This window comes from Sylvia atricapilla, chromosome 21 (genome assembly GCF_009819655.1).
Source record: "Sylvia atricapilla isolate bSylAtr1 chromosome 21, bSylAtr1.pri, whole genome shotgun sequence".
Classification (NCBI taxonomy): Eukaryota; Metazoa; Chordata; class Aves; order Passeriformes; family Sylviidae; genus Sylvia; species Sylvia atricapilla.
Window position 1 is genome coordinate 14,155 of NC_089160.1, and position 13,858 is coordinate 28,012.

A 13,858-nucleotide genomic window follows, 5' to 3' on the forward strand; every position below is an offset into this window, starting at 1 on the left:
CAGCTCAGAACAAGACCCGAAAAGGCACCAGACCGGATGCTTGTGAAGAGAGATGGATTCTGGTGCGTGTCTGAGCACCCGAGTCAAAGGCACCTGGCCGAGGAATGCAGAGATCAGAGATGCTGAGAGCGATGCCAGGGTTTTGATAAGACCCTCGAAGGGCAAAGGGATAAGTCATGAAAGATGAAACACCCAAAACACACAGAGGGCACAACAGACAAGGGACACGACGCACGCCAGGACTGCTCTGCCCTGCTCACCTCAGCACAGGGATCAAAAATGAGATTTTCCCTCTCTGTAGCCTGAGGTGTCACATCTCGGACATCCCCATCTCCAAACCTGACTCAAAACTTCCTCCTGGTGACTCCCAGCACCACATTTGTATCCCCCCTGTGTCTCACGAGCCCTCCACTTATCTCTCGGATGTCTGGGGATGACATTCCACGTCGGGTGCCAGAGAAGGCTGCCTTGCCCTCAGGGAACTTCCTGCTGTCTCTCAGTCAGGTACCATAAAGAAAACCAAACATCGATGCGTGATCTCGGCAGATCTGTTGGCTGGTCAGTGACGGGGTCCCTGTATAATACAATGGACCACCTGAAACACACAAACAATGATGGATGCTCAGAGCTGCACCAGAAACACTACCCCTAATCCAAACACATGAATTTTAGAACCACACACAAATAGATGAGCTTTAGAAAAGAAAACAAAACAAACAAAAAAAGGACACCAAAAAGAACCCCAACTCTTATTCCTCATAGTCAAACCACTAAATATCATAAAAATAACCCCGTGGCCATTCCCCTCAAAAAACCTCCAAAATATATACCCAGAACCCCTCAACTCAAAGACCTGCCTCTAACCAAATAAAAAGCAGAAAACCCATGTCTTTTGAACTACATAAATTCACTAACCTCACACATCCAAACCTCAGAATTTTAAACCCTTAGTCAAGACTAGTACACCATATACACCAATCCCATCACTACATACAAAATGAAAACCTATTCTCTATTACTAACATAACAAAAAGTCACAGATTTAACTGCAATAAAAACACCTAATTAAAAATAAAATAATCCCATTATAACTAATGCTAAACTCCAAGCAAACTTCCTCCAAACCAAATATTTTAAGTGCCAAAACCCCTCAAACGTCTAAAATAACTACTTCAAAAATGCCTTCTGTACCTTTCAGACCGATCTTGAGAGCAAAGAAAAGGAAGACAAAGCATGCAGTTTGTGTTAAGAAAACAGTACTCACTCCCCTGTATTCCTTCTCCAGTATATTCAGCTCAAGCACAGACAGACTGCAGCACAGAGAGCTGCTTGGCTCCTAGTCAGTTTTAGCTAGCTAGGGCAGAGACGTTCCCCACACTGTTTTTGGGGGTGGGTTTTTTTCCTTTCTCTTAGGACTTTTTAAACCTGCTGCAGACTAGAAAACCCAGAGGAGCACCAAGAGGCGGTACCTCAGCCCACAGGTACCAGGCAGCCCACAGGGCCTGGACTCAGCAATTTTATCAATGCCAGAAGAGCTGATAAAAGACCAAAGAAGCTTAGCTACAACCCACAGCAAGGACTTTCTTATTTTACCATCTCACTTAAAAATAACAAGAAGTTTTATTATTTTAAGCTATTCATTCTTTAGGCTTGAGAATGCTTGGTTTGTTCAATAAATAGCTTTGTCCACTTTTCTCCAAAGAAGTTATTTCCCAAACCAGTTCAAAAGAGAGATATAGTTTGGGTTTACTTTCCAAAAAAACACAATTCAAAAGGTTCCTCCCATATTTACCCTAAACCACGACAACACCAAACAAATCAAACTGCAAAAATAACAAGAGCACAATTACCCTTAAATTACAACACCAAAACCAATTATTCCTAACTCGATAAACCCATAATGCCTCAAAACTATGAAAACAAAAATACCACCTATAAATACACAGAAACCCAAAAGATCCATTTCACTATAAACAATATCTCCCAAATTACCCATAACTATAAAACACACACTATAGCCAAACCAGCTAAATAAATAAACCCCTATAAGAAAATAAACAATAATGCAATTATAAACATTAGGAAACCCTAGGAAATTAACTACATCACATTACCTGAAATCCACCAAAACAAACACTACACACTCACCGTGACAAATGCCACCACTAAATAAATAAAAACTTCCCCTATACCTCACACTACAGCCAGTTACACCATTGTAAACTTTAGGAAACATACCCCTGAAAAATATAAGACCCCACCAAAAAAAATTTCAACAACAAAACTCAGTTCAAAACCAATCTGATCAACGTGGAAACTAAGAAACCTAACATGAAATAAATACACCATATCCCACATCATACACCATCTACTAGCAAAATTAAGCTACACAGTAAATTATTTAAAACCACTAAACAGAAAAAGCTTTAAAAAAATTTAAAAGTGCAAATAACAAAACACCCAAACTCTGACCAGCCAGACTGGCCTCACCCAATCAGAATCCCTACATATAATAAACAAAACCCCAATAACACATATCAGAGGCCTATCAAAAAAGCTACTTAAATTAACTCTACCTCAAATACAAACAAGCCCATCCGTAAAGTTATTTTCACCCAAAAACCCAATTACACATAATAAATATTACCCCAAAAAGTCAAACAAAACACTATATACGATAAAGAACATAACATTGAATAAAAACCACATGCAAGTACCACTACTTATTAGAATCCCAGGTGAAGAAGGACTCCCGCCAGGTTAAACACAAACAATAACAGAAGAGGAGTTTCTTCCCTCAATTTCAACTCCTTTTGTCCTCATCGTCTCCTTTTTCTTCTGGGAGCACCAGGGAAGAACTGGCAAGATGGAACTGAAAAGGCAAAGGAGAAAAGCCCCCCCTACAAACCCACACTGGCTCACCTGCTGCTGCTGGGCACAAAGGTTTGTCCCTCAGCACCCCCTAAAGCAACGTTCCGCATCCAAGTGCTTCCCCCGACCCTGTGAGAGGCTCTCTCCAGTGCTCCAAGGAACCCAGAATGAGATCCTCTCCTCCCACAGCTCCGTGCCAAAGGGAGCGCAGGCTCCTCTCTTCAGCAGCCCCGGCAGGAACTGCCCCCTCATTCTCCTTTACAGCTCTCACCTGGGGCTGCTCTGTGCCCTCACCATCCTGTGACTGCTCTCACCTGAGGCTGCTCTGTCCCCTCACCATCCTGTGGCAGCCGGCATCGTAATAAACATACACTTTCTAACTTCAAACTGTTGGAGAATCTTTGTCCGTCATAGTTGGATATCAGTATTAGATCAATATCCATATTTTTAATAAATCAGTAAAACAGCCATAAAGAGCAGAATTCAAGAAAACGTTTACATAGTGCACATTTTGAAGCAGTACCTTCGGTTCTCGTTGCCGCTCCCAGGCTCTGCTCCTCCAGCACCGCGCCGGCAGAGGCCGAGGCTGCGCGCCGATTGGCGGCCGGCGGCGCCCCGCACTCCAACTCCCAGCAGGCAGCGGGGCGCGTAGCCCCTGAAGCTGCGGCGGCCGTTTGTCCCGCGGTAGTTGCCGCAAAGCGCTGAGGGTCGCGCCGGGCTAACGAGGCGGTGAGTGGGAGCCCCCGGTCCTCCTCCGGGCACGGCGCGGGGAGCGCAGCGCAGCGTAGCCAGAGCTGCTAAGGGGGATGTGGCACCGCTCCCTGCAGCAGGCTGTCTCCAGCCGGGGAGCTGGCCTGCGGCGGAGCTCCTGAAGGGATAATGTCAGGCCCAGGAGGCTATTCGCGCGCAGCTCGATGCCTGTGGGAAAGGCAGTGCGTCGCCGCTTTACTCAGAGCAGCCCGAGAGGCCTTTTCTGATGCAGTATCTGTTTTGTACGTAAAAAGCGGGAGTTTGCCGCTGGGTTCAAGCGGGATGTGTGTTTCCCTGCCCGAGTATGGGAAAAGAGCAAAAAGCGTAATTTTGGCCGTGTACAAGACGCATGAAATCCTAAATCCACGTTGAAACAATTAAATTTCGTAATCTTAAAGAATTCCCTAGAAACCACTTACCTAGAAGTGCTTCGTACCCCACTGGCTGAGTACTTCTGAAAATTTAAGTAATCCGTCGTTAGTTTTGCTACTTTGGGATGATGCTGGGGCACTAGTTCATTTTTGTGAATTATATAAAAATTTGGACCTAAAGCATGAGGTTTGGTTCTCTAGTTTTTAAGGCTGGTCTCACATAACGCAGCAAAGTCATATGCGGCGTTTTGTAATTTATCAGATGGTGATAGAAACATTAAATAGTGCAGTATATGAGAAAGTTAAAGTTTCTTGAGCTCCAGTAAGTCTAAAATTCTTGCTTATACCTAACTGGAAGTTCTTATAGGCTAATTCTAAAGATAGGAAAATTCTTTTCTCTTTGTATGTGAGATTCTTTTCTCTTATATTTGATTAGCAAAATGCTGAAGTGACTGTATGGTAACTTTTCTTGGAAATAAAACCTTATTTAAACTTTTAAGGTTCAGCATAGCATCTGGATCTATCGAGGTATCAGTTGTTATTTTTTTCTAAATTTTAATGATGAAAAAACAAAAGATTGAAAGCAAGACTGACTTGTTTGAAACTGAACTTTTTGTTCCTTTACGACAGACTAGTTTATGATAGAGGGCTTTGTTGATAGAAGAAAGGCATCACTTAGTCACTTGTGACTATAATCACAAGTTTTGATTATAAATTTAAGAGATACTTCATGGGATGTCTGTGGATTGTACTGTGTCACTTCTGTCTTCTGATGCAAGTATTTTTAACATCACTGCCAGTGGATTCCTAGATATTTTTGGATTCACTAAGGATTTATATCACCTGAAGGATGTAACAATGCGGGGGTGGGGGGAAGGCCATCCTAGGGGCTTTATGTTCCTCTTTTTCATGTTGTTTCAGCATTCCTTAATTCTCTGGCCAACATTTAATTTTCTGCACTGGAAGACAAGAAAGAAACAGCAGTATCTTCATATATAACATTGATTAATACTTTAATTAATTATTTCCTGGTCTCACTTTGCCATGTAGGTGAACTTTTTGTTGTCTGAAAAAAGAAACGTGTTTGGATTTGTGACTATAAATATGACACTCATACGAGTGTCTCTATTTTAAAATTCTCTTAGGACAGCAATTGAAAGAAGATGAAGAGATTGGCAGGTAACACTGAAATGACTCCCCTAACCCCCAGCACCTCATTTCAGAGTCCCATTCAGATGGAATTACTCACCTACCAGTTGATGCCTTAAGCTTTGACCTGACTTAAAATGAACAAACAACAACAAAACAAATAAAACAAAAAACCACAAACAAAAAAAAACCCCACAAACAAACACAACCTCCCCACTGAAACCCCAGAAGAAACCCCCTGAGGTCCTCCTCCCACATCCAATTGAAAATACAGCCTTAGCCCAAACATTGCTGAACACAATAGAACTAGAAATTTAATAGCTAATACATTTTGCATGCATTGTGTCAATTTGAGCTACTGCATAACCAAATAAGCCGTATCTTGTGCGTGGATTAAAAATGGCATGATGTTAAACTTGAAGGTTTTGATTTTCCTCTGAGGAATTCAGTTGAGATAGGAGAATTTGCAGTAATGAATGAGTCGTCATTCCAGTGAATCTGTCATTACTTTTGCCATCATTTTATATGATGTTTTGTAGTTCATTCTAGTCTCGCAGTTTAAATTGCAGGTGAAGAAGCGTTTGAATTTTTTTATTCCTAGGTAAGCCATGCCTGTTTCTGCTGATGAAACTGTGGGGAACCTGGCTGTGAGAGATACAGTCCTAACTCCATCTGGAATTGAAGGATTACAAGGTTTGTACCGGATGGTGTTTATTGCAATTACAGACCTCAATCAGTGGCTTCCTTATCTTCCTTCTAAAAATGTTTCACAAAATGAAGTTCAAAATCTGGGTTAAATTTTGAAAGGTACTGTGACTCATTTTATGTTCAAGTAGGTTGTTATAAGAGAGAAGTTGCTGTGAGATGCTAAAAACAGGAAAACTCATCAAGCTATAACATTCGTCCTTCCAGAAGGAAAGTGAATGCTTTTTTTGAGTTGAAGGACAAGATTGAATTGAGGACAAGATCAGATCTATTTAACAAAATGAGAACCAAAAGTACTATGCAATTCTTACATGTTACTCAGCTGTTACTGCTGGGCTTAGTCTTGTATTTAAGTTTGTTTTCACAACTCTGAGTTAGTTCTTTCAAGCTTCAAGAGAGTATGTTCACTTTGAAACAGGTTAGAAAGCGTCTCAATGGTAATGCTCATCCTATTTTTTAATTAGTATGTCTGACCATTCCTGGTTGCTTGCTAAATTGTTATCTTTGCAGTGCCTGGTAGGTAATCAGTTTGCTGCATCATTTGAACTACCTTTTTGTTTTTTAGTCTCTTAAGAGGAAGGAAAAAGGAGATGATTAACCTGTCAAAGAAGTCAGATGAAATTTATCAATAGACTGAAACAAGTGTAAAATATGATATTACTTGAAAATTGTTGTTTACTTTTTTTTACAATTTCAAAGTAAGTTAGACTTTGAATTATAGGTTGTTGAATGTATTGAAGGTAATTTAAAATTGCCTTGATTTGGGTAGAATCATCATCTACACAAAATGTAAAAGCTCGACAAGTCATATCACGAATCAGCCGAGAGGAACTGGAAGATAGATTTCTTCATCTACGGGATGACCACATACTACTCAAACAGTATGCAAATAAGCAAGAGGAGAAAATTAAAAGGTATGGAGTTCAGTATTTTTATTAAATGTATTCTTACTTTAACTCACAGTACCTTTTTGGCTCTTTAAAGCGTCATCGACAAATAAAAAATCATGCTGATTTCTCTCAGAGCACTTTTTAGTGCAGTAGCAAAAATCACTCACTGGACGTGATTTTTGTATTGATTTCTAGTTGTCTCTGCGTATGTGAGATGTTTTCTGCGGTGACCCCATTAGATCTCTGTTTACAGAGGTACGTCAGAGATGATACCTTGGATTCCCAGGTGTGCTGGCGGAGTATTCTGGGAATTGGAGAGCAGGCTGCTGTAGAAGCCTAATGGTTCATCAGACATTTCATTCTAGAATCAAAATGATCTATACAGAGAGATTTTGCCTGTTTTTCGGTCCCTGTCTGTCTTTGAAGAAGTTGAACGGCATCTAGATTTTTTTTGTGAATTAGCACTGCAATGTCTTTATAATCATCACTCCTTTATTCAGTGTTACAGGTAACTTCAGTGATGAAGTCCCAAGTGGCACAGGGAGCACAGTACCCAGTTTGCCCACAAATATTTAAGCAACTTTAGGCTGATTATTAAACTTACTATGCTAAGATTTGTGTGCTTTTCCAGGACTTAGTGTGGCAGCAAACCAATCTGCACTGTGGAGAACTGTTTGTAGTATTAGGATGTTGCAGGAAGGCTGAATGCTGTGACTCTGTATTCGCATTGTGCTAGTTGTTAAGAAAGTATTTCTGCATCTAAGACAGTTTCAGGTGAGGATCTAATGAATTCATCAAGGGGTAGTTGAAAATACTGCCTATTTCATACTTTGAAGTCCAAAACATTATTTTCTTTTGACTCAGTATTCAGTGAGCCACAGTCCAGTTGACCAGCATTACATAATTTCCATCTTTTCTGTCAGGCTGTTGTCAAATACAAGACTTTAGATTAAATTATTTGTTTTGTTATTTCAAATGGCAGTTCCTATGTTTCTGTGCACAGAAAATACCACTCATCATCCACTTATACCGGGTGGGTATACTCATAGTCCACCAATGTAAATGTGTCCTTCCTTTACTGAGCTTATATGATAAGCCTTAGGAAACTGTTATTTGTCAGTGCTATAAAGCAGATTGCTACTCAGTGGTTTCAGTTTTCTTCAAGGAGTTCATCACAGGCAACAACAGTTATATCAAAACTTGACATTTTTTAATCAAGGTTCTATGCTGAAGTCTTCACAGTGGTCATGTTCCTTTAAACAGAATACTTTTTATGCTGACTTTTCACATTATTTTTCTTCTTTTTTTTTTTTTTTATTGTTTTCCCCAGAATGACCACCAAGTTAATGCGGCTTGTTAATGATAAAAGAAAATGTGACCAGGCTGGCTGTGGGCCCAAGCAGCTGGGTCAGGCTCTGGAGCTGGAAGAAATGATTGAGCATTTGCGAGAACGAGTTCGTGAGCTTGAGAAACAAAATGAGAGCCTCCGTAACAAACTCATTTCAACTAAACAGCAGCTGCAGATTCAAGGCCACAGGCCTTCTCTGTACAACTCTGTTCAATCTCGTGTGAACACTGGTCTCAAGAAAGAGATTGAGGCTGCTGGCATGCCAGAGCACACCAAGAAAGGTATGATTCAAGTTTATTAAAAACACTGAACTCTTTGATTGCTCTTGAAACCATGAGTCTGAATTTCAAAACATTTTTAGTGCAGATCAGAAAATATGCAGAGCAATTATTGAAAAATAAAATGCCCGGAAAAAATACGGGTAGTTTAGCTGTCTCTAAGGCATTAAGAGACAAGAAAATGCTGCAAATAATAATCACAGCTTCCTGTATCTGCTTTTTGTTTGGCTGATTTAAAAATACCATGTAAAGTTCCTCCAAAAGTCCTAATCAGGTATGAATGTTCTGTAAATACTTGCTTTCTTTATTGAGTGCAACCATCTAATAAATAGCTTGATTTGAACAAAAGTAAACAAAACAATATGTATTCTAGTCATATATATATATATGTACACATATTCCTACACACACACATAAATGTACGTATCACTATATATATATGCACACACATATATATATACACACACACATATATGGATATATATGTATCACAGTTAACAGTATTTTAAAATAACAGTGAAAGATCAAAATTCAAAATAGGTCAAGTTAATGCAGCAAAGTACATGAGTTCTTTTTCAGGTATTTTGAACTGCTGGTATCATTGTACCTTGAACCTAAATGATGCAGTTCTGGGGCCTGAGGGATGGCTGCGTTAATGCTGTCTTTGAAATGAAATGTGTTTTGTCCCACCTCAAAACTTGGTTAATTTCTTCTTGCTAAGAGTAGGAGGAAAAGGTGGAAAAACCATTGCATTTGCTCCTAAAGTAGCAATACTTTCTTAATTTCTCACATCTGTTCTTCACCATGGGCTTAGGATGCGTCTAAACAGCACAAGGAAATTATCTGTACTGCTGCTAAAATATGGTCCTACCAGTTGCATGTCTGGGTGAATGACACTTGGGATTTTGCAAAGAAAATGCTGAAAAAGTGATTACAAGTCCATGTTCCTGTCTAATAATACTGATATTTCTCTTCTTTGAAGACATGATCTCTGTTCTCTGTCTTTGAAAGTAAAATCTTCTAAAAAAACTTTCAAGACATGTTTTTAATAGTTTGCTTTAACACTGTGTTGTGGTTTTATATTTGCCAAATTTTAATTATTAACTGGGAGATAGGACTTTGGGAGAAAAGGGTAAAACAGGCACAACTTAAAAGTAAAAACAGATAGATTTTATTCATATACAGTAAAGAAAAGGGGGAAGGAAAAAAAATTGAGACATTCTGAGACATTCAAACACCTCCCCCCCCCCCCCCCCCCTGCTTTAAGCTGTTTACTTTTCTACTCATCACAGAGAGAAAACTATGATTTTCAGTCAGTTGTCACTATTTAAACACGATCCTACATCATCTTGGGAGAGGAGCCTTTCTAGGGTTATGGAAAACATAACACAAGAAAAAGGACTGGTGGCCCATCCTTCAGATTTTATAGCAGTTTATGTTGTGCATACTGTAATTATTTCTTTTCATGTGATTTTGATGTAAAAATACTTTTTATGACGTCTATAGAGAAATTGCAATTGTTTGCACTGTATAAAGATAGAGTTAAAAGCTAAAGCTTTTTCATTCAACAAATCAAAAATTTATCTTTTTTTTGGTTTTCAGGAATGAGATTTCAGAGTTTAGAAGTGAGATCATCTGACGTTGTGCTTCCCAAATATGGACAGGGTCTGCTTGAGGATTCAAGGGCGGAAATCAGAAATTTGTATGATTTTCATCTTACTTATTTGTCATTATCATTCTTTCAACTTATGGTTTTCTTGAAGAAAAAAAAGTATATCTTTTAAGTTTTCACTTCAGAAAGTAAAATAGTTGGTTCTGACAACAATAACACTGGTAACAATGCAGAAATGTTTTATGATAAGGAAAACAGGGAATCTGCGATTTAGAATGCAAAATGTATGTAGGTATGTAAGAATTTGGCTACAAGTTAAAACTGATCTCCAGTGAGGCTCTCTTTGTTAGAATGCAAGGCCTGCCTTGTTTGTTATGGGTCAAAGCTGACAAAAGAAGAAGGAACCTTAGCTGCAAAATTTTTACCAGCTTAAATCCTAAAATGTGCACCACCATTTAGGTGGTGACTAAGTGAATGTGTTCTGCTTATGCGTTAAAGTTTCATTTCTAGAGGGAGACATAATATTATGGGTAAGTGCAAAAAGCACAGTATTGGGATAGTTATGTGAAATGATTCTGATTCAGTTTTGCATTTTGAAGTGTGGTTTGTGATCCAAGTCCACATTTTAACTGGAATTGAAGCTTAGGAAACCCTTTCAACATCCTTGATTTAGAGATTGCATGAAAATAGAGAGGTGTTACATAGAAAATATAGTTAACACCTAATTTGAAGATACTGAGATCTGATTAGAATATTTTTCTACTCTGAACTGTGTATTTAGAACCTGGGTTTTCTAAAAGCTGTTTATTTCCATAGTGATTTACTTGAATCAGATTATTGATTACATTCTCTGTAAATGCTAAATTGGAATTAATGGGCAAGCTAAGTTTAGAAATACATGGATTAATGTGCAGCCATTTTTTTTGTGCTTGAAATTTTATAAACACAAAGATTAACTGGAATCATAGGAAACAATTGTCCAGAAATATTCCTGTAAATTACTTTTAAAATTGCATTTACTGGATGAATTCCACTGTTTAAAACACATATTTTGATTTTATTTTATTTTTTGATTTTTTGGAGGGCGGGGGTTAGATTTTTCCCGTCTCAGAATAAAAGCTTAAAAATCTGTTGAAGATCTAATCTTGTGATGGCCAGTAATGGTGTTTCGCTTTTGAGAAACCATTGGTGCTAATGGATTAGAAGGAGGATACTGCTAATACAGAGTATAAGAAACTGTGAACGATGTTTTCAGGTTCTGCCAAATACTGTTCAGTCCACAGAAACATTTATTTTGAGAGTTTGTGTTGTGCTTTCGTAGCAATTTAAACTCATATGCCTCTCTTATGATACATGTTAATAAGAAATACAGATTTTACTGAACACTTAAGAGTTTGACTTACTTCAGTACTCTGGTTTTTTTTCCTTTGAAAAAATAAATAGCTGGTTTTGGAATGTAGAATGTTTGTACTTGCAGGGAGACTGTCATTGAGTCCCAAAGAAAACAAATTGAGGAACTAGACCGTGCCAGAGAGATTCTTGGGAGTCAACTAAGAAGGAAGGAGAAGGAAATTGAAGAATCCACCCTACGGCTGAAAGAGCAGGGTACAGCAAGCCAAAGGTATTGTGAAAAATTAAAGTCTCCATGGTGGAAGCGTTAAAAGAGCTGTAACATTTGTAGGTAGCTGTGGAAGTTACTACTTCTGTAAAAAAATGTGGGCCTCATTAATTTTTGTCCGATTGGTGAAACCAAGTCATAAAATGTTTTGCCAAAGAGCATGGTTAATTCTAAGCAAGGAGATAGGTACAATAAGAAGTTATGATGTTTTTTCATAAATAACCAAAAAAGTTCATACTTACCATTTTAGAGAATAATTTTTTCCCAGATGATACAGGTTCAATTGAAGTTGAAGTCATAACATTTTAATCACCTATTTTTCGTTCACTTTAAATCTTATCAAATTTTAGGTGTAGGTTAATAGTGGACAATTTAATGTTCACTACTCAGTAATTAGGAGTCTACAAATCATTGAAAAATACTGGTTCAGCTGTTACAGAAAATGTTGAGACAAATTAAATTCTCTAACACTGTTTTAGTATTAGAGAGCAATTCTCTATTTTTTTTACTAACATACTCAGCTGTTTTTCAGATGTCTAAGCTTTGTAGCCCCTTCACTTGCTCCAGTGTGGCATTGTGACAGTTTGTCCAGCATGTCTAAAATACACAAAAATGTCAAAATATTGAAAGAGAAATTGCCTTCTCAGATATTGAAAATTTATTCTGATTTTATCATCATTTATATTAATAAAAATCCCAATTAGTTCCTGCTCTCATACTTGTGGAAGTAATGGGGTTTAGTTGCACCATTTGAAGTAAGGAAAAACTAAGTAAATATATGTATTTTGATTTTGAATTATTTTAAACATCCTTTCTAATAAACAGTACAGGCTCAAATTAATCGTAGAATTCTAAGAATATTTGCATAGATATTAAATGATTTTTATGTAATTAAAACACACCTGCAGCTTGTTAGAATACCAGACTTAGGATGCGGTAGTCTAAATTGCTAACTCATATTTCATTTACAATATTTGATAAGGAAACTTCATAAAATTGTTTTCTACTGGCACAGAATACTTTTGATGGGGGGAGAGAGGGAAAATAATCTCTTTAGGCGTAGGATTGTTATTTTTTTCAGTCATGTGCAGTTTTATACAATAAACAAAGATGTGTATGAATTGATTGAAGTTGCTGTGTCATCAAATGGTTCATTTACCTAAATTCTCTAGTATAAATTATAGAAGAACAAATAATTTGGGTACTATACACTACATCTTCTTTGAAGTATGTGTTTATGATGCGTTTCTTTTTAATTCTGAAGGCTAAACATTCAGGACAATGTGGAAATGATAAAGGTCCGTAAACAGCTAGCTGAGAAAAGCAATGCTCTTTCAGCATTGGAAGGAAAATTTCTCATGCTTCAAGAGGTAATTGGAATTTGATCAATAACATGCCTATACTCTTATCACATAAACGTGCTAAACAGAAGAAAAATTATACACAGGTCTTCATTCTAAGTCAATACTGAGTACATTAAAATGAACCACATCCTACATTGCGCTCAAACTACTCCAGATGGTGTAGGGATTTTTAGTATTAATCTCTGGGTTTTTTTTTTTTTTTTCAGCAGGATCTAGCAGGTCTTAGTGATTTGATCTGCAAAGTCATACCAAGCAGATTATGACAAATTAACTGAGTTGTCTGGCTATGAAAAGAGCTCCCTGATCATTTAAAGAGAGGACTTTGACTTAGATTTACTGATTTGCCAAAAAGGAGTACCAAGCCCCCTTCACTTTATTACTCTTTGCTGAAGCTTGAGCAGTTTGGCTCTACTGTTTTGACATGAGGATTTAACCTCTGCTCATGTGTTAATGGAAATTACTTTAGAGGGCTACTTTAAGTAATAATTTTCCTTCTAAAAAGGGCAATTTTATGAAAATGTCTCCAGAACATGCAATTCCATGGTAGATTATCTATATATTTTAATTATACAGCTTTTTTCTGCTTTTTCCTGTATGTATATGGAGAAGTGCATGTGAATACAAAGGTGGTGTGATAATACCTTGGAAATGGGAGAGTTCCTGTAAGTAGGAATCCTAACTGCAGTAGGGCTTTATAAAGTGTCCAGCCTTACCAAATGGAAGCACTGATTGTCCTTATAAACTCTTAGTTCTGTCAGCATATTTTTAGTGTGCTAAATAACACTAGTGCCATTAGATTTTTGTTGGATTGGGTTTTTTGCCCATGTTTTTATGTTTCTGCATTTTGTTTTGCTTCGCCTTCCTCCTCCTCTTCAGTGTAATTCCTGTATCTTCTCTGCTGA

General features: G+C 37.8%; 1 protein-coding gene and 1 long non-coding RNA gene across 2 annotated transcripts in view; one reads left to right on the plus strand and one right to left on the minus strand.

Moving 5' to 3' along the window:
- Nucleotides 1-406: 406 nt before the first annotated feature.
- On the minus strand, nt 407-3,490 carry LOC136370412 (uncharacterized). Its single transcript, XR_010745177.1, has 3 exons — nt 3,395-3,490; nt 2,718-2,872; nt 407-595 (listed from the first exon to the last, which is right to left on the minus strand). It is a non-coding gene; the product is annotated as an uncharacterized lncRNA (long non-coding RNA).
- A 12-nt stretch (nt 3,491-3,502) lies between these two features.
- The window catches only part of RPGRIP1L (RPGRIP1 like), a 41,014-nt gene continuing 30,658 nt past the window's right edge, over nt 3,503-13,858 (plus strand). The window contains exons 1-7 of the mRNA XM_066333787.1: nt 3,503-3,600; nt 5,743-5,834; nt 6,616-6,760; nt 8,067-8,365; nt 9,965-10,064; nt 11,452-11,595; nt 12,857-12,962. Coding sequence (XP_066189884.1) covers nt 5,750-5,834; nt 6,616-6,760; nt 8,067-8,365; nt 9,965-10,064; nt 11,452-11,595; nt 12,857-12,962 — 879 coding nt within the window. The 5' untranslated portion in view covers nt 3,503-3,600; nt 5,743-5,749. The remainder of the gene's footprint in view (nt 3,601-5,742; nt 5,835-6,615; nt 6,761-8,066; nt 8,366-9,964; nt 10,065-11,451; nt 11,596-12,856; nt 12,963-13,858) is intronic.